Source organism: Quercus lobata, chromosome 8 (genome assembly GCF_001633185.2).
Source record: "Quercus lobata isolate SW786 chromosome 8, ValleyOak3.0 Primary Assembly, whole genome shotgun sequence".
In the NCBI taxonomy this organism is placed as follows: domain Eukaryota; kingdom Viridiplantae; phylum Streptophyta; class Magnoliopsida; order Fagales; family Fagaceae; genus Quercus; species Quercus lobata.
Genome location: NC_044911.1, coordinates 18,533,028 through 18,558,536, shown reverse-complemented (window position 1 = coordinate 18,558,536; position 25,509 = coordinate 18,533,028). Strand labels below are relative to the sequence as shown.

Here is a 25,509-nt window from a genome sequence, read left to right as displayed (position 1 = left end):
AAAAAAAAAAAAAAAAAAGAAGAAGCAGAAAACGCAAACGCAATAGACGTGATGCGGACCCAAATACATACTAGAACTTTGGTCAGCCGAATTTGAATTCTTTTGTCCGATTTCTTTTTCCTTTTTAACTTAATATTTCTATCAAAAAGAAAACGTCTGTGGGGTTTTATTTTTATCTTTTTCGTGAGTGGGAATATGATAATAATAAAAAATCTTTACTTTGGCTAGTGGTGGTACTAAAGTCATTCCAGATTCGTTCTTTAATAAGACTTTACTTTAGCATGAAACGTTAGATCGTGGCCTTCACATTCTGCGTTTAGAGAAAGCGAGATCATTCCACCCTAGATCTTTTGACCTTACTTTAGCTTGAAGCGCAAGATCAAATACTTCACAGTCTGCGTTTTGAGTGAGACTGTGAGAGAGAGGGTTCTTCTAACAAAAAAAAAAAAAAGTGAGTGAGAGAGAGAGAGAGATATCATATGGGGATTTGGGATTATATTTCCTCTACAAGCAATTCGGTGATACAAAACGCACCTGATCTAACGACTGTGAAGGGGTGGGGTTCGAGCTCTTATGGCTATGGCTGGGCTGCTGTTGCCAAGGTTGATGACGTGGTTAGGACGAAGGTGATCCAGCCCATGCAAGACGAGGAAGCCCGTTCCAATATCGGTCGGATTGCTATCAACTTTGCTAAAAGCGCTACGGTTGTTGCATGCGAGGAGGGCCTCAAAACCATCCCAGGTCTATCACTACAACTACCTACACTACCCCCCCCCCCCCCCCCCCCCCCCCCCCCCCCCCCCCCCCAAATTTTTTTGTGCTAAACAATCAATGTATATATGGTTCTAACTTCTCCATACTTAACTTTTAAAGGTTTAATCATCATAATGATTAATAAATAATAAAAAATAAATCCTAGTTCTTGGTACTTTAGTTAGATTTAATAGTATTAGATATAATCAAGAATTTAGCATTAATATAGTGAAGTAAGAGCATCTCCAGTAGATTATCGATATTTTTGTACTGTTTAGAAAATGAACGGTGACTTTTACCTTTTAGCTATCCACTTTTTCAAATACATTTTCCAATAGATTCTCTATCTCATTTAAATATTATTTCTTCATTCATTCTTTATTCTTTTTTTATCATCATTTATTCTTCCTGTATTCATTCCCAACAATTATATTTTCAATGAAAAGTGTTATATTCACAATATTTTTCGCAATACTTTCATAAGAATCACATCAAAATCTTATGTGGAAAGTTGTTACTAGTTCTAATTCGAACCCACTGCTGAAATTATTTTTTTACTCACCAATATTAACTAATAACAATCTATTACTTAAAATTTATTGTGAAAATATTGTGGTAGTATTTCTCAATTAAGATTTTTTATTTTTTATATTATTTTCCCTTCTTTCAATTCATTCTCATCCTTTAGTTTTCATTTCTTTTTTTCTTTTTCTTTTTTCTTGTTTTTGTCCTCCACACACGTGTCCAGCCTATCTCTATCCCCCCACCCCTTCTTTTATTTTCTTTTTCTCCCTCACATTCAAGAACACTCCGGACTCTCTTTTTCATTCTCTAGCTCTCTTTTTTTTTTTTTTTTTTTTTTTTTTTTTTTTTTTCTATTCCTACTTGATTGTAGAACACTCTCCAGCATGATCTTTTGACTTCTATTTCTACTTCTATTTTCTTTCATCTTCAGCTCACTTCACACACACACAGCCGACATGGCCTTTGTCTATCTTTTTTGTTCGTTTTTAGACCCCCTTAAAACACAACTAGATTAACCTAGTTAATTAGCCAAGTGATTACTTAGTCAAATTATCAAATCTAGGTTAACACAAATATATCATATCATTGTAAAGTGCGGAAAATAAAGAACACAATAATATGATAACGCAGGAAAACCAAACCGGTAAAAAACCTGAGGAGGATTGAAGTTTACACAATAGCGACTTAGACCACTAACATCCTATTGCTATCTCGAGTAGGAAACTTACTACCACGACCACGTGACAGCTCTGAGTCCACAGACTACTTCTTTCTTGGATTCCCCGCAAGCATAAGCACTCCCACTTGTATATCTTTAAGCTCTTGAATCTGCAACCGAATTGATCACCAAGCTCTCGACATCAATCTTGGATTGGAAACCCTAAGTGTATGTGAAGGCAAACACCTCTAGATCTCACAAAAGATTCACACACACATCATAAAAAGCAACCTCAAAACATGGCTAGGGTTTTCTCTTTTATACTTAAGACAAAACATAAAACCCTACATGTCAAACCGGGCTTGGGCTGAGTTGGAAAATTATGCAGAAAAACAATCTGCACGAGCTTTGATCGATCGAGTCTAATTTTCGATCGATTAAGTTAGGCAGATTTACATAGTAAATCCTGCAGAACACTCGATTCCAACTTTACATATAAACACACTTTAAGCAAGTCTAAAACAAGACTAAAACGTTTTAATCATGGTTAAACCAACATTACAAATTGAAGTTCTAATACATTAGTTCCTAATTCCTTATGTAGGGTCACGTTTTGCAGCCCAAGCCCAAAGTGTGTGGGATATTGGTCCAGTGAGCCCAGTACAATAAATTTGTAGAGAATGGGTTAAAGAACTAGGCCTTAATGAATTAGACAACGGCTAGTATGGAATCAGATGACGATCAAGCACAAATAAGAGGTATTGGTATAAATGAACTTATTGTCCGAGGAGGTAATTTTTCATATAAATCAACTAAACAGAGTACAAGTACAATTTTGATTGCTACAGTATTCTTTCTCTATTTTTTCAATCCCCTTCCTCTAGGGTCTCTACTCTCATTTATACTACATCTCTTCCTTCATCTTTACCCTACACGTGGATAGTTGATGGTTCATGCTGATACTTGTCCCATCAATCTCCTCTAGAAGTCTTTGGGGGTGGTTGTAAGGTTGAAAAAGTACTGTTCAAATCACTTCCTCGTTAATACGGCTAGAGAGTTAGCTATAGAGCATTCAATGCGGCGGTAGCAGCTTTCTCTTCGATATTTTTGGATTCCTATCTTTCTTGTACATTTATGGCGCATGTCTCTATCACTAAAGTTTCTTAGAAAGTCGATTTGATCAGTAGGATCTATATCTGATCTGTGTTTAGCTTATCCGAGGAGATACTCCTCCTCGAACCACCTTCTCATTTGTATCTTGCTCATTAAGTCTTGAGTCCAAACCATTCATTACCATTCATTCGTCCTCGGATTACTCACGCTTTCGGCCAAGGCCCAAGGCCCAAGGCCCAATATATGATTTGGGCCCTCAATCCTACAATAGCCCTTCAAAACTTCGGTTTTTTCCTTTCATCCGAGGAGAAAACTGGGGTTCTGAATTTTAAAGTGTTAAGATTATTTTTCTCTTCGAATTACACATGTGAGAGTGCCATTTTACGTGCCCCATAATTGCTTTTGACGCTTCGGAGCTCGCGAGGTGTCATTAATTGCTCTAGGTGGCGTTTTGTTCCTCGCATCCAACGGTGAAGCGCAAATCTAACGGCTGACATTTCTCTTGAAGTTTTGAGTGGGATAATTCCCACTCAATGTTGCCCTCTATATAAAGCACTTAGGGAAACCACTTTCCCCTCATTTCACAAGTCTTCAAACTCTCCAAAGATTCCAAGCACTCAAACTCACAGAGCTCTTTAAGTTACTAAACCTCCCACACCCTTTCCTTAAGAAATCTTTGATAATCTTCCCAAAGGTTTCAGGGATTGATATATATACTAGTTCTTGTGAGTTTCTACTTCTTCAAACTTTTCTTTTTCTCCTCGACCAATCTCCTCGGCCTTCCAGTTCTTATTCCTTCACTTACCAATTTCAGTTATTTCCCTCTAACATGTCCAAACGGGTAGATTTAAGCATCTAGTAGACTCCCTTGCTAAAATAAAGGCCTTTAAGGAAAAATATCACATACCACAGGAAGTTGCTCTGCGGTACTGTTCCCCAGAACAAATAGTAACACATAGAGAAGAGGGGAAAGTCATCATCCCTATTCATAGAAGGAGGGATGACTCTCCCTATGGGTAGGGTAACACGAGACTACCTCATTAACCATAGGTTATGCCCTCATCAGTGCGCACCCAATGTTTTTAGGATCCTAGGCTGCGTCGATGCTCTAAATGAGCATCTGGGTTTAGGGCTCACCTGGCATGATGTGGTTCACCTGTACAAGTGCCACTCAGTCGCCGACGAGGGGTTTTATCTTAAGTCCAGATCACCTATCGTTAGGCTCATCTTATACCTTCCCAAGTCTAATAAAGGCATGAAAGATGACTACCTAATAGCTTCAGGAGCGTGGCATGACAGCCTTCACTACCCCATCCGAGAGGGAGAGCCAGGTGGGATACCCTAGAGTTAGGCCTGTAAGGTTGAATTTAATCAACCATTTTGTTGGCTTTATTCCATGCCAAATTTGCTTATATTTCAGCATTTAGTAACCCTGTATTTAGGTGGGTTTGTTGTAAGGGTAGTGAGTGAGATAGAGTGATTGAATGCTCAAGAGTGTGCAAGAAAACAGAGTCTCACGGCTGGATCTCGCGGGTGACTCGGTGCTGCAAGCCGCCAGATGCAGCACACGTGCCAAGCATGCCAGAAGGTGAATAGTCATGCTAGCTGGAGCACTACAGGACAAAATAGGACAACTGGCCATACGGTTATCTCGCGACTGGATCTCGCGACTCAGTCAAGTCGCGAGGCCAAGCCGCGAGCCAGCCCTGTTTTGAAAAACCTGACGTTTCACATTCCTCTCTCACCCTAGTATATATACCCCTTATACCCACAAAAGAAAGAGAGCTTCCAGAGAGAATTTTGAGAGAGAAACCCTAGAGTAAAACAAGATTGATTCATCTACAATCTTTACATAAGAGTCTCTTCAAATTCCTCAACTCTCTTCCTTTCCATTGTCAAACCCTTGAGAGACATTTTACCAAAACCTTGTTCTCACCATATTCATTACTGTAAGAAGGCTATTTGGTGTTCTGGGAAGCAGTTAGGAAGGAACCAATCTACATTGGTTGATGCTATGGTCAAGTAGTGGAATCCAGGAAGCTAGAAAAGAAAAAGGTGCGGCGCAACCTCGTTGGAGCAAGAAGCTTGGAGGGCTTAGGTGCACTGGGTAGATTAGGCTTGGAGGGTCTATTGCTGTCCATGTATCCCAACTACATTTTCTAGTGGATTGTTTACCGCTTGGAGGGCGGCGGAGAGGTTTTATGTCGAGGGCTTCGGTTTCCTCTTCGATAACACATCGCGTGTTATCCTTGTGTTTGCATCTTCCTTCCCTTTTATCTTTGCCTTCTATTATCTGCTGTGGGTTGTGATTTTAATTTGGTTTAGATAGTTTTTCCAATTCTGTTTTCTAGCTTTTGTTCATTTTCCGCACACTAGTTGTTTGATATAAAGCTTAAATTGGTTAATTTGTAAATTGGGGGTCTAAACGTTCAAGGGTGTTTTTACACTAATTGAATTTTCAATTGGTATCAGAGCAGATACACTTCTGTTGGTTTCATTACCATTGTGTGATCCTTGACTCCTTATTGAGATGGATCGGTTTCAATCCCTAAATGCACCTCCATATTTTGATGGTAGTAATTATGCTTTTTGGAAGGTTCGCATGAGAGCATTTCTGTGTTCCATTGATGAATCTGTTTGGAATGCTGTTGAGATTGGTTGGACCAGACCTGAGGTAGCCAAATCCACATGGGATAAGGCAGCACTCGCTGCATCTAATGCTAACAGTAAAGCACTCAATACTATTTTCTGTGGTGTGTCTCCAGATGAATTTCACAGGATCTCTCACATTACCGTTGCCAAAGAAGCATGAGAGATATTGGAGACCACTTATGAAGGCACGAAGAAAGTAAAAGACACCAAGCTGCAGATGCTAACCACTCAATTTGAGGAGTTAAAAATGAGTGAGGATGAGTCTTTTGACTCTTTCTATAGCAAGCTGAATGAGGTGATTGTAAGCAAGTTCAATTTGGGAGAGAAAACGGAGGATTCTAAAATTGTAAGGAAGATCCTTCGATCTTTGCCGGAAAATTTTCGTGCCAAAGTAACAGCGATTGAAGAGAGCAAGGACCTTGATGACATCAAAGTCCAGGAGTTGGTTGGTTCTCTTCAGACTTATGAGATGTCGCTGCCCAATCAACAGAAGAGTAAATCTCTTGCTCTTAAGACCATTAATGAGAAGGTGGAAGACCATGACTCATCGGGAGAAGATGTGGTTGACAAAGATGTTGCATACCTTGTAAAAAATTTTCGAAAATTCTTGAAATTCAAGAATAATGGCAAATTTGGTGACAAAGGAAAATTCCAAAGTTCAGGAAGAGAGAAAAGGGAATTCAAAAAGAAAGATGGAAAAGAGTCCCAATCTACACAAGGTGTCACTTGTTTCAAATGCAATGGGCATGGACACTTTAAGAAAGAATGTCTGAATTATTTGAAATCGAAAGGCAAAGTGTATGCCACGACATTGAGTGACTCAGATTCATCCGACTTAGATTCTGAAGAAAGTTGTGACGGAGAGGGGAACTATTAAGCTTTTATGACTATTGCCCATGTTGAGTCTTCAGACGAGTTGAATCTGCTTGTACGAGACCTTGGAGAACATAGTGATGAAGAATCATTGGGAGTTGTTGAAGAATCAGATGCTGAAGAAGATGAAAGCACAGCCAATCTTCAAGAGAATTATAACTCACTCCTGGAGAAGTCGGGTGAGTACACAAGGGTGGTCAAGGCAGCTGTGAGAAAAATGAAGAAGACAGAGGAGGACTATAAAAGTCTCCTAATTTGATATAGGGAGGCCAAATGTGAGATAGAAATACTGAACGGTGAGCTGTCAGAAGCTTACACAAAAGTGAGATTTCTTGAGCAAGAGGTTGTGCAAGCAAATGCTAAAATAGAGCGGGTCACCACCAAGAAGCTAGATGATGTTATTTCATCTCAAAAGAGCTTTTCAGAAAAATCTGGATTGGGATATACCGGAGTAAGTAGCTCATCTGGAAATGTCACTAAAGAAGTGAAGTTTATAAAAGCCAAAGAATCAGCTGATGTTAGCCCTACTGCTGAGAAGCCTAAGATAGAGGAGAAGAGAAATGTGGGGAACGAACAGTTGTTGAATTCACGTAATCAATCTGTGGGTAGGTCTGAATCCCGAGCCAAGTCTCGTCCACGACCACAAAGAGGTCCTAGATCAAATTATGTGTGTCATCATTGTGGACTTCAAGGGCATACTCGACCAAATTGTCAAAAGCTGAGAGCAATGAATAGTGCAACTCCTCAAAGGTCATGAGGACCTAGAAATGATAGGAGAAATTGGGCTGGTGAACCATCAAGAGATCAAAACGGTGATCCCGGAATGATGAACGTGATGAAGATGATTGGTGCATTCATCAACTGCTTGGAAAGCTTCTCACGAAGGTTTGAAAGTCCTAACTCTCGTACCTAATCCTATAAGGAAATCACCCCAAACGCAAGTGACGTATGGGTGAAAAAGGGTACTCATGCATAAGCATTACAACATGTCCATGCATTAATACTTCCTATGCCTTGTGACGGTGTTTGATTGTTTGCTTATTGTTTATGTTGATGGTTGTTTGTTTGTCTATTTGTGCATACATTTGGTCTTTTTTGTTTTTGATCAATCTTTTTCTTCTTATGTGTCAAAAATCCAAAAATCACATAAAAAATAGAAAATCAAAAAGTTTGATTGACATTGTTGAGTTTTGTCTCAAAACTTGTTTTGCCTTGTACCTTTGTGCTAATGGCTTTATACATTTTTGAGCATAACTTGTTTCTTTGCACTCTTATCACTGTGGGAGAAATCTTGAAATCTATGTGATTGTTGTAAATAGATCTTCAAACTTGTCATGAATGATTAGTGAATGGTTATGTTGATCTTGAGACATGCATAGACTTGTGTCTATATATCTTCCCACTCTTTATTTTTGTTTTTGCTAAAAAGAGCTCACCAAATGTAAATCTCCAAATGAAAAGAGATATTGAGCTGCAAAAGCCTGTCGCACATACTAGTATTCGACTAGGAAAAAGGGAAAGCGACCAAAAATTAAAGTGAATGTTTATTCAAAAAGCCAAAGGCTATCTCATCAAAGTGAAATATCAAATAACACTCTCACAATGAAAGGTGATTGTCTCAAAAGGATCAAAAAGATCAAATGTTATGTTTGATAGTGGAGTCAAATGTAAAGCTCCAAGTTATGTTATCAAGTTTTGTGGGAAGTCATATATGCATACTTCTATAATTGAGATGGGTCTCATGATCTAGTGCTAATTGTGTATGCCTTGGTTGAATTGATCATTGAAGCTTCACAGTAGACTATGGACTATCTCATTGTTGATATCCACACACAACACACAAGTTTATGTTCAATAAATGCCATATTCATTTGTGTGATTGTACTTGATGAAATGTGTTTTCACATGCTCAATCTTTGTTGATTCAAGCACAAAAAGATTTTTGAGTGTTTTAGGTGTTTTTAGAAAGTATTTTGTTCTTAAAAAAAAAACTAAAAATTTCAAAAATCATTTTTGCCCTGTTTTGGCGACTCAGTCGCGGGTAAGTCAAGTCGCATGCCACAGTCGCGAGCTCGCGTGTCAGCTTTGGCGACTTGTTCGCGAGTGGAGGTCCAGTCTCGAGGGTTACACAGAGATTTTCGCGGCTCAGCTCGCGACTCCCTCGTGGGTAAACCTTCCAGTCGCGAAAAACACTTAGAAAATTTTTCAAAATTTTGTCTTTGAATGTTTTGGTGGCTTGACCTGGCGTCTTGTTGGCGACTCACTTCAGTCGCGAAAAACGAGTGTTTGCAAAAACAGGGGTAGTTTTTAAAATCTTTTCTAGTTTTCCCTCGAACTTTTTGTGACTATTCATCTTCTCTCTCAACTGTCTCCTTCCCAAACGCTCCGTGTAACCCATTTCAAACTCCATTGCTGCTTCATTTCTTCTCAAAATCATCAAGAACAGGTATGGGTCTTCTCTTCCTCATTTCATATATTATCGTTTGTGTGTTACTTTCTTGCTGTTTGGGTTGTTATTTTTGTCATATTGTGTTCAATCGTTTTACTCTTTGTGTGCTGGGTTTGGTGGATTGTGTTTAATGCTGATTTCATCTGGTATTGTTTTGTTGGTCACAATGTTCCTATCTTTGTTCTGTGCTTTGACATTTATTGGTGTTTATACTCTTTTGGGAAATGGGTCTAGTGTTTTTCTGGTGTTTACTCCGTTTGTGTGTATGACAGTTTACTTGTGTCTGTGGTTTGGATTACCTATCTTGTATCACTGTGTTTTTGGTGCCATTACATGTGTGTGCTTTTGTCTTGAGTGTATTCCTTAAATACATTCATTTTTCTGTTTGATTTGTCCCACTGCCATTTTTTTTTGGTTGTATGTGATTCTCATTGTGCATTTCAGACTCATGATAGATTGTCTTATTGACAGTCATCTTTAAGTTTATCTTCTCTATGCTTTATTGCACTTTCACCAATATGTTGCACCTGCCTCATTATATATTGTCATGATTTTTGTCTGAAATTGTGTGTGTTGTCTATGGCTTACATTCATTTCTGAATCTAATCAAGTCGATATCTATCCTTTGTGGTGCTGTTTTTGGTTCTTTGCTGTGTGCCTATTCTCTTGCAGATGTCTCGTCGATCCTCTAAGGGCAAAGACATTGTTGCTGATGATCCATCAACCCTAGTTGCTAAAAGGACTCGACTCTCATCTCAGTCATCTCAAGACTCCAATTTGGAGAGGTTCAGAACCCCGCTTACCTCATACATCTACTCAAACATTTTTGACAAGGCATCTCCTATAGTGGAACGGGTGGTTGAGTTTGACACCTTAGGGACCACCTTTATCCCTCGAATCTTTGAGCCACGAGATTGGGCAAACTTATTTGGGAATTTTGTCGATCCAATGGATGAACTGGTTAAGGAATGTTACTCTAATACAAGTGATCTTGGAGTTGAACTAATTTGCTGGGTCAGAGGAAAGGAGTTTGGCATCTCCCCGAACTCCATAGCCGATATTCTCTGCATCACTAAACCTCAGAATGTGGATCTAACTCCGTACGATGATCGAACTCCAGAGACTCAAGACATTCTACAAGTTCTAGGATCTGATCATGAAGTATCCAGTACAGGCACATCCATAAGCACCGCAAAGTTTACACCAGAGCTGACCACACTAAAGTTGATCATGTTCTCTAATCTCTATCCACTGTCCAACACTACCTTCATAAATCTTGGAAGAGTGCAATTCCTTTGTGATCTTATTACAGGAGCCCCCATTGATATCTGTGCCCACATCTTTCAAACCATGAGGAAGACCGCGACTCGAATTGCAGCTCGAGGATGTATTCCATTTTGCAGTCTCATCATGAAGTTCATTCTTCGTGAAGGCATTGTTCCTCCCTCAGATGGAAAAATGTTGACCCATCAGCGTCCAATTTCCATGTTCACTCTACAAGCCAGCAGAAGCCATTCCTCTAAAACACCTAAGAGTGCACACATCTCTCCGGTTACTCCATCTGCTCCTGAGTCAGAGACACCCGTACATACCACACCTACTTCACGTGTCATCCCTGAATTTCCACAAACTAGCATTCCGCAAGCATAGTTTGATTCTCAATCTGATAGAGTGGGTAGTTTGCTTGCAAATATTCAGAAACGCATTGATGAGATGGTGACACTTCTTTACTCCACCAACAACCATGTTCAAATGCGACTCGAGTCCATGGAGAATCAGTTAGAAGCTATTCAACAAAAGTTAGACAACAGCCTTTAGCTATTCGTGCCAAAAAGGGGGAGAGCATTCAGTAAGGGGGAGAAAGATCAAAGGGAAATGTGCATAGTAATAGGGGGAGTACACACATACTTTTACATACTTTTGTTTTAAGACTTATCCTTTAAATTTATAGGTTTATGTTTTTGGTTATTTAGTGTTACTATGGGTTTGATACACTGTAGTTTTGGTGTAATTTTGTCTCTAACCCATAACTTATAAACTTGGTTTACTCTTTATATATATTGTTGATGTTATTCATTTATATTGTATTTTGTACTCATGTTGCTTATGTAAGCTTTTAGGGTTATGTTTTATGCATATCTGTAGGCTTTATGGTCTGTACCATGCTTTATGCAGTCTTTTTTTTGCTTTGTTGAAATCAATATTTTTATCTAAATGTCATGCATTTTCTTTTAAGTACTGTCACTCTTGTGCCATTGTAGGATTGTTCCTAGATGCATATACTTAGTGTATTATGCATTGGTTGAGTGTTGGGCATACAAGTAACTTGCATTGTTCTTGTTTGCTTGTATGTTCAAGTGTTCATTCCAAGTGTGAATGAGCATTGTGATCACTACCTTGTAAGTGATTACTTGTTTGATCAAGTCATGGTTTGTCTCTTAACTCCATCTTTGCTTGATCACATACTGCCTGTTTCATATGCATTTCATGCTTTTCTGCATACAATGATCATGGTGTATTGTTGTGTTTCAGGAGTTTCATGTTCATATGATTCAAGTGTTTCACAGCTTCTAGAGTTAGGTGTGAGTGAGTTTTGCTCAACTGTTCCCAACTCACATGTTAAGCCTAGAGTCTGCTTTTAGGGTTTTGTCACGGAATAGCCAAAGTGGGAGATTGTAAGGTTGAATTTAATCAACCATTTTGTTGGCTTTATTCTGTGCCAAATTTTCTTGTATTTCAGCATTTAGTAACCCTGTATTTAGGTGGGTTTGTTGTAAGGGTAGTGAGTGAGATAGAGTGATTGAATGCTCAAGAGTGTGCAAGAAAACAGAGTCTCGCGGCTGGATCTCGCGGGTGACTCGCGGCTGCAAGCCGCCAGATGTAGCACACGTGCCAAGCATGCTAGAAGGTGAACAGTCATGCTAGTTGGAGCACTACAGGAAAAAATAGGACAACTGGCCATATGGTTATCTCGCGACTGGATCTCGCGACTCAGTCAAGTCGTGAGGCCAAGCCGCGAGCCAGCCCTGTTTTGAAAAACCTGACGTTTCACATTCCTCTCTCACCCTAGTATATATACCCCTTATACCCACAAAAGAAAGAGAACTTCCAGAGAGAATTTTGAGAGAGAAACCCTAGAGTAAAACAAGATTGATTCATCTACAATCTTTACATAAGAGTTTCTTCAAATTCCTCAACTCTCTTCCTCTCCATTGTCAAACCCTTGACAGGCATTTTACCAAAACCTTGTTCTCACCATATTCATTACTGTGAGAGGGCTGTTTGGTGTTCTGGGAAGCAGTTAGAAAGGAACCAATCTACATTAGTTGATGCTATGGTCAAGTAACGGAATCCGGGAAGCTAGAAAAGAAAAAGGTTCGACGCAACCTCGTTGGAGCAAGAAGCTTGGAGGGCTTAGGTGCACTGGGTAGATTAGGCTTGGAGGGTCTATTACTGTCCATGTATCCCAACTACATTTTCTAGTGGATTGTTTACCGCTTGGAGGGCGGCGGAGAGGTTTTACGCCGAAGGCTTCGGTTTCCTCTTCGATAACACATCGCATGTTGTCCTTGTGTTTGCATCTTCCTTCCCTTTTATCTTTGCCTTTTATTGTCTGCTGTGGGTTGTGATTTTAATTTGGCTTAGATAGTTTTTCCAATTCTGTTTTATAGCTTTTGTTCATTTTCCGCACATTAGTTGTTTGATATAAAGCTTGAATTGGTTAATTTGTAAATTGGGGGTCTAAACGTTCAAGGGTGTTTTTACACTAATTGAATTTTCAAGGCCCCTTACCAAGATATTTAGAACCTTTGACCCTAACCACGTTTATTATTTCCCTTTCATTTTACCTTCTTTGATAATGGATTTTGGATTTCTAATCATGTTCCATTCCTTGGCTATTTTTTGCAAATAAGAGGCAAGTAGCTCCTAGGCTTAGCCTGACCAACGTTGCAGCCCTTAACTACTTGCTGAGATTCGAAATCTTTGTAAGTAAGGACAGACAGTTGTGAGCCATCCACCTGATCTCGGAGATATATCAAGAAATAGGCCACGCCATAAGAGTAGGTGACCCACGGCTGACCCGAATTGACGTGTCATAACCAAACTTCTTAGTTCGAGACGACCCTCCACCGGTCGTACTGCCACTCCAACAGAACCTTCCATTGGTCATACAACCAATCCAACAAGTTCTGCTCAAAGCAGCGGCAGCAAGAGAAGAGATTGCCTCCTCAAAATCCTCGCTCGAAGAAGAAATTGACAAGTTTCGTTTTGAAGAGGAGGAGACTTAAGGAGCGCAAGTAATTTCCATCTCGGATGCTGAGGATGAGCCTGATAGGCATTCAAGTGCCCACACTCAATCCTAGTAGTTGCCCATCCAGACAACTCATCCGAGGAAGAAGAGAACAAAATGGCCTTGAACCGGGGGAATAAAAGCCTAAGGGAGTTGCTGGTGGGGAAGAACACATGGTCAACTTCTAAAGAAGTCCCAAAATCTAAACTTCCTCCCACCTTACCCCCTCCTCCCCCTCTACCCCCCACTGACCTCGGACTGCATGCCAATCCCAACTTGAAGAAGAAGAGACCAGTGCAGGAGTTGGAGAAAGGGAAGGTGGCCCCTCAAAAGGGGACCAAATAGCAAAAAACGACCAAGGATCCTAAAGACAACAGGGCCACCTCCACGGACAGTAAGGAGGAGCATAATGGGGCCGAGGTACGGCTTCAACAATGCACCTGGTCTCCCAGGTTGGAAGTGGATGGGGTTGCCATCCCTTGGAACACCTCAGTTAGGGACTTCCAAAGGGGGCATGCTACTCATATAGCTAATGCTTTAGAGCAACCCCTCCTTCTTCCCAAGGACATGGATGCTGCCAGGAAGATGAGGTAGCAAGACCTGTTTTTGTCCTTGAAAAGGGACCTCGCCCTGGTAAGTATACTGTCTGACATATACCTTTTAAATATTACTATGTTTTTCCCTTCTCCCTTTTTTTTGTCTCTCTTCTACTCACATGGGATTGTTATGTTATTCTTGTGCAGATCACCCAGGAGGTCTTCGTGGCTGAGGAATGGGTTAAAGAGGCCCAGAATGATGCCAAGAACGAGGCCTACCTTCGCTTCGAGGCTAAGAACGCCTTGGGGGCTGTGAAGGAGGAAAACATAGAGTTGCTCTCCAAACTTACTACCAAGGAGAGAGAGAGAGAGAGAGAGAGAGAGAAAGAGTGCTCAGGCAGGGTTGAAGAATGTCGAGCTCAAGCTGAGGACCAGCGCAAGCTGTGGACCAGCGTAAGCTGTGGACCAGCGTAAGCTGCTCAACTAAACTGAACTAGAGTTAGCTACTTCAAGGCAGCTCGTGCTAGATCTGAAGGCAGAGCTCCAGAAGACTAAGGAGGCGTCTCAACTGGTTAAGGAGGCAGTAGAGGCTAAAAAGCAGGCATCCTACTTGCTCGGCATAGAAGAAACACAAGTTAGGCTCGCTGAGGAGCTTGTCGAAGTATGCAGGGATTACTGCGATGTAACATGGGCAGAAACCCTTAACACTACAAGAGTCCCTACAGACTCGGAATAGAGGCAACCGGGGAAAGTTTACTACCACTCGGAGATTCGTGAAGTCTCGGTTGGCCTCCCATCTCCCTCTGCCACTGCTCCTGAGTCCTCAGAGCAGCCCCTAACTGTCCAGGCTGATCTCACCCTCCCTGAGGCTTCGAAAGGACCCAGCCAATCTGGGGATCAAAGCCAAGGGGGTGAGGGCGCCAAGGACAAGGGTAAGGGTAAGGAGACTAAGCCCCCTACTAAAGCTAATGACGCTGCTAAGGCCAAAACACAAGAGACTGAAGCCAGGACTAAAGAGATTGATCCCAAGGCTAAGGACATCCCTCCCTCCAAGCTGAGCCAAAAGGAAGATCCCCCTGAGGCCAAGAAGTAGCTCTTAGGATTCATTTTGTAGTTTCTTTTTTTATTTTGTTTGTTGTTTTTGTCACTATATATAATGTATCACCTCTTTAACTTAATGAAAATACCTTTCGTTCTATCTCTTGCACTTTTACTTTATGTGCCTTGAGGATTATTACTATTACAAATAGCATTGACCTGTTGCTACTTTATCTTTAATAAAAACTGACAACAATACACTGCTAACAATTTAAGCAATTTAACCAAGCACTAGCAATAGAGAAGTTTACCACATACTTGTACTGTGAATTGACCCTTCTGTAAGGAAGGCTAAATCTAATAAAGATAAGCAATATACTTTGTAAAGAATAAAAGGGGCAGATATCCTTCATTCTACCCAACACTTAGATAAATAATTAAGGACTTTAGCTTGCTCAAAACCAGCTATCCGAGGAGTTGGATATAATCCTGAATCTGTTTTGACACTTAGTGAAAAACAAATAGATGTTACAATGTTAATTTTCCTAAGTATATGATCCAAGGAACCAAGCATGACCAAGGTTCCGCTCAATACTTAGCAAAAATGAATGGATGTCGCAGAGTGTTAATTTCTCAAAAGCATGTGGTCTGAGGAGCTAGGCATGACTAAAGTTCTGTTTAATACTTATAAAGATGTCATTAAGTATTAATTTCTCCAAAGCATGTGGTCTGAGGAGCCAAGCACGACTAAGGTTTTGTTTAATACTTAGAAAGATGTCATTAAGTATTAATTTCTTCAAAACATGTGGTTCGAAGAGCCAGGCATGACTAAGGTTCTGTTTAATAAAGCATGTGGTTCGAGGAGCCAGGCATGACTAAGGTTCTTTTTAATACTTATAAAGATATCATTAAGTATTAATTTCTCCAAAACATGTGGTCCGAGGAGCCAGGCATGACTAAGGTTCTATTTAATACTTAGAAAGATGTCATTAAGTATTAATTTCTCCAAAGCATGTGGTCCAAGGAGCCAGACATGACTAAGGTTCTATTTAATACTTATAAAGATGTCATTAAGTATTAATTTCTCCAAAACATGTGGTCCAAGGAGCCAGGCATGACTAAGGTTCTGTTTAATACTTAGAAAGATGCTAACGAAAAGTACAATGTATATACATAATAGATAAGCATGTGATAAAGGAAACTTTCATTAATAATAATACATTTTCAAGTTGTTTACATTCCAAGAGCATGGTATTACATGTTCATCTAGGTCTTCGAGGAAATATGCTCCTATACCAGATACTGAGGTGATGCGATATGACCCTTCCCAATTAAGTCCCAGCTTTTCCCATGCTGGGTTCTTTGCAGTATCTAGAACTTTTCTCAACACCAAGTCACTAAGCACTAATGGCCTCAGCTTTACATTGGCATCATAACCTTGCTTGAGTTTGTGTTGGTAGTATGCCAATTGAACCATTGCACTTTCTCTTCTTTCTTCAATAAAGTCTAAGCTCTTTTCTAGCAATTCATTGTTACTTCTCGGATTGAATAAGCTGGTCCTCAGCATTGGGAAGCCAGTTTCTAAAGGAATAACAGCCTCGGCTCCATAAGTCATTGAAAAAGGGGTCTCCCCGGTTGACCTGTGAGGCATGGTTCGATATGTCCAGATGATGTGTGATAGCTTTTCTACCCACTTTCCTTTCGCATCATCCAACATTTTCTTGAGTCCATTAACTATGACCTTGTTAATAGCCTCGGCTTGTCCATTCCCTTGGGAATAAGCTGGGGTAGAATACCTATTCGTAATTCCCAAATCACAACAGTATCTCCTAAAAGATTTGCTATCAAACTGAAGGCCATTGTCCGAGATGAAGGTATGAGGGAACCCGAACCGAGTGACAATGTTTTTCCAGAAAAACGTCTTGACATCCACATCTCTGATATTTGCCAAGGGCTCAACTTCAACCCATTTAGTAAAGTAGTCTATGCCGACCAGCAAATACCTCTTGTTCCCTGTTGCCTTGGGGAAAGGGCCAACGATATCTAAGCCCCATTGAGCAAATGGCCAAGAGCTAGATAGGGGGTTAAGGACTCCTCCTGGTTGATGTATATTTGGTGCAAATTTTTGGCATTGATCACACTTCTTCACATATTCTTGGGCTTCTTTCTGCATATTTGGCCACTAATAGCCCTGAGTGATGGCACTGTGAGATAAAGATCTACCTCCTGTATGACTTCCATAAATCCCTTCATGTAACTCCTCAAGGAATAGCTCTGATACCTCAAGGTGAATGCAAAGTAGATATGGCCTAGAAAAAGAGCGCTTATACAATTTTTGGTCCTCTGATAGTCAGAAACAAGGCACCTTTCTCTGTACTTTATCAGCCTCTGATTTATCCTCCAGCAAGATGTCCTCTTTCAAGAATAGTACTATGGGATCCATCCAGCTAGGCCCTACTTTGACTTGGTGAACATGGACCACCTCTCCCTTCACCCCCGTGGGTTTGCACAAGTCTTCTATAAGGATAACCCGAGGTAAGCTCTGCGCCAAGGAGGTTGCAAACGTGGCTAGGGAATCAGCATGTGTGTTTCCACTTCTAGGGACGTACAGTAGGCTAAATGATTCAAATCTTGACTGCAAATGCCTAACTAGACTTAAGTACCCTTGCATGCTCTCATCTCTTGCTTCTAGCTCGCCCTTCACTTGGCCAACAACCAATCTTAAGTCTGAGAACATCTTTACTGCTTTCCCCCCCATTCTTTGAATCATGGACATTTCTTCCAGTAAAGCTTCATATTCAGCCTCATTATTTGTAGCCGAGAATCCCAGTCTTAGTGACTTTTCAATGGTGATTTGTTCAGGAGAAACCAGAACTAGCCCCACTCCGGAGCCCCTTTGATTTGCTGCACCATCAACATATACCTTACAAAATAAAGGTTCTTGTAAGGAGATTGTGCCAATTGCTTTTCCATCCATGCTCTGTGTCGCTGCCACTTCTTCTAATGGAGGTTCAACGAACTCGACCACCAGATCTGCGAGGATCTAGCCCTTGACAGAGGTATGAGGCATGTAGTTGATGTCAAAAGCCCCTAGAACTGTGCCCCATTTAGCAATCCTCCCCGTGTAATCAACACTTCGAAGTATAGACCTGAGTGGAAGCTGAGTTAGGACAACAACTGTGTGCATTTGGAAGTAATGGGGAAACTTTTGTGTAGCATGCACCACTGCCAAAATGGCTTTCTCCAGTGGTAGATAATGAACCTCGGCCTCACGTAGTGACTTGCTCACATAGTAAACTGGTTGTTGTATGCCACTGTTAACTCATATCAACACCAAACTTACAGCATGAGGGGCCACAGTGATATAAGCAAACAGGACGTCATCCACCTCAGGACTGAACATGATAGGTGGTCGAGATGGATATTCTTTAAGTTGCTGGAAGGCTAAAGCACACTCCTCGGTCCACTTAAATTCCTTCCATTTATTCATCAAGAGGAAGAAGGGTCTGCACTTATCCGCTGACTGAGAAATAAACCGATTCAAGGCAGTAGTCATTCCAGTAAGCTTCTAAACCTCTTTGGGATTTCGAGGTGGTTGTAAACTATTAATGGCTTTAATTTGATCGGGATCGACCTCGATTCCCCTGTGAGTTACCATGTAGCCCAAGAACTTGCCTGATCACACACCAAATGAGCACTTGGAAGCGTTTAGGCGCAACTTGTGTTTCCTCAGAATTTCAAAGATGTTTTTGAGGTCTCGCACATGCTCAGACACCACCTTACTCTTCACCATCATGTCGTCTATATAGACTTTAATACTCTTGCCTAATTGTGATTCAAACATTCTCGTCATCATCCTTTGATAGGTAGACCCTGCGTTTTTCAAATCAAAGGCCATCACTTTGTAGTGGTAGTTTCCAATGAGAATGACAAAAGCTGTCTTTTCCTGATTGTCCAAGGCTAATGATATCTGATGATATCCTTGAAAGGCGTCTAAGAAGCTCATCCGAGGATGGCCCACCATTGCATCCACCAACTGATCTATTCGAGGCATAAGGAAGGGATCTTTTGGGCAAGCCTTATTCAGGTCTATGAAGTCCACACACACTCGCCACTTCCCGTTCTTCTTTTTCACCACCACAGTATTGGCCAGCCATTCAGGGTAGAAAACTTCATTGATAGCCCATGCCTGCTTAAGCTTCATCACCTCATCTCTGGCAGCATTTGCATGTTCCTTGGATGGGCGCTAAGGTAATTGCTTTTTGGGAGTGATGGATGGGTTAACATTTAAATGATGACAGATGAAGTTCGGGTCCACCCTAGGGGCTTCATAAGCGTCCCATGCAAACACATCAACATTTCTTTTAAGAAATTCTACTAGCTCTTCCTTCTCTTGAGGAGGCAACTAAGCCCTGACCTGAAAGAACTTCTCTAGATCATCACCTATAACAACCTTTTCTAAATCTTCACATTTTGCCTCCTTGACTCATCCATCGATAGGCAATATCAGAGTTTTTGATTGCTATAAGCCCCTTTTAGTAGAGGCTGACGACTCAATCTCGGGCCGATGCAATATGGCAACCACCATGCATGGCCTAGCCATGGACTGACTTCCAAGGATCTCTTTGACCTGGCCTTCAGACGGGTATTTCACCTTTTGGTGCAAAGTAGAAGAGATGGCTCCCAGGGTATGAAGCCAAGGTCTGGCCAAAATGGCCATGTACGGGGAATAAGTGTCCACCACAATAAAATCTACCTCCACCACCTCTGGACCCGACTGTACGGGTAGTCTGATCCGACCCTTTGGAATGACGATCTTCCCATCAAAACTCACTAAAGGAGAATCGTAGGCTGTTAAGTCTTCGGGTCTCAAATTCAGCCCCTTGTATATGTCGGGGTACATAATCTTAGCGCCACTACCCTGGTCCACTAGCACCCTCTTCACGTCATACCCCCCAATCCTAAGTGTGACCACCAAAGCATCATCATGGGGTTGTATGGTTCCAATCTTATCCTTATCCGAAAACCCAACACTGGCTGAATATCCATTGTAGCCCTCTTCGGCCCTGAATTAGCATCCTTGGCAAGTAGCAAAGTCACAGACATTACTCTGGAGGGACAGGAGCCGGTTCTCCCTGGAGCAGCAAAGATGACATTTATTGTTCCCAAGGGAGGTCTTGAGGAATCATCTCTCCAGGGTTCTGAATTTATCTGGCCCCCTTGGCCACTAGAGTGATGCAAGAGCTGCTTGAGTTTTCCCTCTCAGACCAGCTGGTCCAAATGATCCCACAAATTCTTGCAGTTCTCGATGATGTGTCCCTGGTCCTAGTGGTAGTGGCAATAAAGGCTCTGATTGCGCCTCATGGGATTTCCTACCATCTTATTTGGCCATTTGAAGAACGACTCATTCTTAATCTTTTTCAATACCTGGTGCACTGGCTCTCAGAACACAACATTAACCGCCTGAGTGTTGGTAGACCCTGACTACCCAGTAAAGTCTCTCCAAGGTCAGTTATTATTGTATCGGTCTGACCTGAAATCCCTACTCTTCTAAGGGATAACCTTAGCCTTTTCTCTCCCCTGCTATTAGTCTTCCTCAACCCTCTTGTACTTATCAATCTGGTCCATGAGTTGGCGCATACTGGTAACAGGTTTGCCAGTCAGAGATTTCCTTAAAATGTGCTCAATTAGGAGGCTGACTTTTAAAGTACTGATGGCCACGTCATCAAAGTCACCATCTATCTCATTGTACATTTCCCAGTATTTGTCCAAGTACATTTTCAAGGTCTCCCCCTTTCGCATGGATAAGGAGAGTAGTGAGTCCAAAGGCCGAGGTACCCTACTACACATGATAAAACAAGAGCCAAATGCCTAAGTGAGCTCCTTAAAGGAATCTATGGAATTGGTCCTCAGGCCATCGAACCATCTCATCGCCACAGGTCCCAAACTGGATGGAAACACCTTGCACATCAAAGCCTCATCCTTAGAATGGACAGTCATCTTCTGATTGAACTGGCTCACATGTTCTACAGGGTCCGTTCAACCATTGTAAATGGTGAACATGGGCTGATGGAATCGCCGAGGAAGTTTTGCCCCCTCTATCTTGCACATGAAAGGTGATTTGAAGATTTGATTCAACGCCTTGCTCATAGTGTCATTTCCCAAGCCTTTACGAGGCGGGCTCTTGTACCTACGTTTGTGGTGGTGCTCTTCATCGTAGGAGAAAGACTCGCTTGGTGGAGTTCTTGACCTTTGCGTATAACTAGTATCCTTTTCATCATTAGAGGAGATATCAGAACTGGAAGGAGTTTGTTTCCGTTGTGCATGGCGCAGCTTCTTCTTTAAATTGTCAATCTCTAGCTGCATGGCTTTAGTGTTGTTTTGCCTTTGAGAGACTTGACTTCCAACTCAAGAATGGCTTCTGCTTGTATGCGTGGTGTGCACACTACCCTCTCGATCCTGTTCATGCTCACGATCTCTTTCACATTCAAGATTAAGAAAATCATCTTGTCATTGAGAATTTGCGGGCTCTGCCTAGTGCGGACCTGATCCTACCATAGTCGACCGTTGCTCTCACTAATACGCAAGTTCTCCCCACAGACGGCGCCAATTGTAGGGTCACGTTTTGCAGCCCAAGACCAAAGTATGTGGGATATTGGCCCAGTGAGCCCAATACAATAAATTTGTAGAGAATGGGTTAAAAAACTAGGCCTTAATGAATTGGACAACGGCTAGTATGGAATCAGATGACCATCAAGCACAAATAAGAGGTATTGGTATAAATGAACTTATTGTCCGAGGAGGTAATTTTTCATATAAATCAACTAAACAGAGTACAAGTACAATTTTGATTGCTACAGTATTCTTTCTCTAGTTTTTCAATCCCCTTCCTCTAGGGTCTCTACTCTCATTTATACTACATCTCTTCCTTCATCTTTACCCTACACGTGGATAGTTGATGGTTCATGCTGATACTTGTCCCATCAATCTCCTCTAGAAGTCTTTGGGGGTGGTTGTAAGGCTGAAAAAGTACTGTTCAGAGATCACTTCCTCATTAATATGACTAGAGAGTTAGCTATAGAGCATTCAATGCGGCAGTAGCAGCTTTCTCTTAGATATTTTTGGGTTCCCATCTTTCTTGTACATTTATGGCGCATGTCTCTATCACTAAAGTTTCTTAGAAAGTCGCTTTGATCATTAGGATCTATATCTAATCTGTGTTTAGCTTATCTGAGGAGATACTCCTCCTCGAACTACCTTCCCATTTGTATCTTCCTCATTAAGTCCTTAGTCCGAACCATTCATTACCATTCGTTTGTCCTCGGACTACTCATGCTCTCAACCAAGGCCCAAGGCCCAATATATGATTTGGGCCCTTAACCCTACACCTTAGAACCTAACATTTTTTTTTTTCCTTCTTTTCTTGTTCTGATTCACTTTGTTGTTACAATGGAGCTTAGATAGGCTTTCATGCTCTTGATCTGTTGTTTTTGTTTTGATTTTAGATTTGTTGTTCTAATTAAATTTGTATTTTTCCTTGTTCTTGATCTGTTGTTTCTATTCTGATTTTAGATTGTGGTTGTGTTTTGATTGTGTTACCGTTTGAGAGATAGACAGATGAACAAAGAAGAGAGGAGGAAAGAGAAAGAATATTTTTTTTATTCAACCAGGTATTTTTTTAAAGATAAATTAAGGGTTTGGAGTTGCTACAGTGTTCTCTAAATTAAGAGAACTACTGTAGCAACTTCAAAAAAATTTTGGAAAATTTTTATATTTAGAGAAGCTGTTGGAGTGTGAACAGAAGCATTTTATCTCCAAAAAACAGAGATACAGCATCCATTGGAGATGCTCTAAGAACATTATTTTGAATGTATATTGTATATACTCAAATATGAATGAAAATTGATATATATTAAAAAATAAACTAAAAAAATTCTAGTGATAACAAGATTAAAATTTTTGTTGATGAGAAGAGGAATTGGGAAAGACAGTTACGTATTCTTGTTACGGCATGATATAGGGCAATGGTAATGTGCAGTTGAAAGGTTGAAAGATATTCGATAATCGATATAGAGCGGTGTTGTGCGCATGAAAATATTTGATATGCAGTGGGATTTTGCCAATAGTTACAATATTTGATATTGCACTCGTTGATAAAACTTGATAAAAATTGCTTCTAGGTTGGTGCATTTTGCATTTGTTGATGCGTGTACATTTACTTTGTATTCATGAAATTTCTCTACGCTATTTATGTGAGAAAGACAAGCTGCAAGGGAGAACTCTTTACCCATTCCAATATAAAGGATTAGTCCATCAAATAATAGATAGCAATTAGTTTGTCAAACAACCTATTTTCATCACCATCAATACTCTACGAACATTTAGTTATATGCCATAAGGCATTTTGCACCTTTATAAACATTGTTGAAGTGAAAATCCATTAGGATTATTTGATAATCCGATTGTTGAAAGTGGAGGAGGGGGACTTGACCCTTGGTTTTCCTCATAAAGGAGATTAAGAAATGCCACTAAACTACAAGGTTTTTGGGCGAAAATCCATTAGGTTCTTCTTTCTTACTTTTTGCTACTTTTTGGTTTCTTGATTAGCATATATATGTTACCATTCTTGTCGTGGAATTACATGGTGCTTTCGAGAAAAATATGGTCTCTACTTATCATGGATGAATTAATACCCTGTAATCTTTTATTACAATATGATCAAAATATCACATAAACATGCACTTCTTCTTCTTATTAAGTCACTCATCCCTTTCAACAACCATATAAATCTCCCGAACTTAAAATTCATAGTTTAGAATTGTGAGGTTTAACACATGGGATGTCTAGTGGTTTTTGGCTTCATGGCTAGACTCTTTATTTTCACAAAGTGCTTAGCCACCATGTTTATTTTTATAGGATTTTTTGGGTTCCTTCATTAAAAAAATTACATGTTGAACATGTCAGTTTCCTTTCTTGAATGCAATACACCCATATTTCAACTTCTCAATACTTGGAGGAAAATGTATTACACCCTTTTAATTCTTAATTGTATGTATATAATGAAGCGAGAACTTTAAATGAATCCAATAATTTTGATTTTAGAAAACTACTTTCGTGAAAAGGCCTATTTATCATAACTATTGAGTTCGCAAATATCAAAGCAATTGGATTTATATAAACTCCACCAAACATATCTCAAGTGAAATATTATTTTTATTTGTTTTGATAATTCAAAAGTTGGGGGAGGGGAAATTTAAACACTAGACGTCTCCATTATAAACACCAGGAATTGTCAATTGAGTTACAAAGCTCTTGGCATCTCAAATGAAATACTTATATACTTAGTTTTTGGAATTCTTATGACATTAAGTAAAATGTCCTTCATGGCCATTATCATAATTCCTTGATTAATAATGTAAATGATGAGATTCACATGTATATGTAGAGAAGATATTCGGAGTACATTATTCATTAACACCAATGTACTATAACCCTCTCACCAGATATTCATACTGGATGTCAACATTCACATTAAGTTTGAATTGCATTGAATACTTTGCTACAAGCCTTGTAGCAACTGAATCATATTAAAACGATTTGACCACCATCCATATCAAGATTGGAATTGTGTGCTACAGACAGATTATTATTTTAGTCTTTTGTATGAGTAAAATAAGCTTACATATGATCTAGGAGAACCAAATCCTTATAATCCTACCACATATTGTTCTTTTGTCTTAATCTTCTTGTGTTTCTACTGTAATTGTAGGTGGATCATTATTTTATAAGATTGTTTTGCAATCTCTCCATAACGAAAAGAAGTCTGGGGGTAATGAAGTAGAGACAAAGGCATTGCAAGCTAAGATAAGCAAAATGGATGAAGATTTCACAGAATTCAAGAAATTAATTAAACGAGCAGAGATACATAAGCCTTTTGTAGATTTCAAGCCAGAGAAGAGCTCTTCCTTCGAACCAAATGTGGATATAAAACCAGAGGATGCAATTAGAGTCTTCATGATGAAGGAATCTATAGGTAGGCAATTTTTGGATGATTTGATAGTTCCTACCGTCAGAATAACTAGGATGAAGTCTAAGTAGAAGACAATTTCATTTCAAGGAGACAAGGTGGGTGGAGTGATGAAATAATTGTTAACTATTGGGATGATAAATATTTGTATGTCTTAGATTTTGTGTAATTATTGTGGAACCCCCCTCCTCACCCTCTTTTGGTGTTTGTTTTGAGTTGTGGCAGAATTGGGTGTGATGAGGAATGATGTATGCTGTTAAGTATTAGAGTGACGAATTTATTATTAAGTATTTGGATAATAAGGATTTGTATGTCTCAGATTTTGCAATTTTGTGGAATTATTCTTTTCTCTCTCTCTCTCTCTCTCTTTGTCCCCTCCCCCTAAACCACCTCTTTGGCCTTTGTTTTGATGTGGCAGAATTGGGTGATTAGGAATGATTTATGTTGTTAATATACTAATCTTTAAGGCTAAATTTGCAAACCACACTCCTAAAGTTTGGAGGTGTTTGGATTCTACATCCTGAAGTTTTAGAATTTAGATTTTACCCTTTAAAGCTCTGTTATGTTTGCATTAGTTGCCCATCCAACCATATT

At 40.1% G+C, this 25,509-nt stretch overlaps 1 protein-coding gene across 1 annotated transcript; it reads left to right on the top strand.

Annotated features, from left to right (window-relative positions):
• Nucleotides 1–299: 299 nt before the first annotated feature.
• Nucleotides 300–25,243, top strand: LOC115954566. Its single transcript, XM_031072457.1, has 2 exons — nucleotides 300–741; nucleotides 24,658–25,243. The coding sequence occupies exons 1-2, from the start codon at nucleotides 480–482 to the stop codon at nucleotides 24,984–24,986; spliced, it is 591 nt and encodes a 196-aa protein (XP_030928317.1). The 5' UTR covers nucleotides 300–479; the 3' UTR covers nucleotides 24,987–25,243.
• Nucleotides 25,244–25,509: the final 266 nt, after the last annotated feature.

Bases quoted from the DNA above. Each gene is read 5' to 3' on its own strand.
- LOC115954566 (XM_031072457.1), top strand. From the start codon at position 480: ATGGGGATTTGGGATTATATTTCCTCTACAAGCAATTCGGTGATACAA. The intron at 742-24,657 runs GTCTATCACTAC...CTGTAATTGTAG, and splicing joins GGGCCTCAAAACCATCCCAG to GTGGATCATTATTTTATAAG.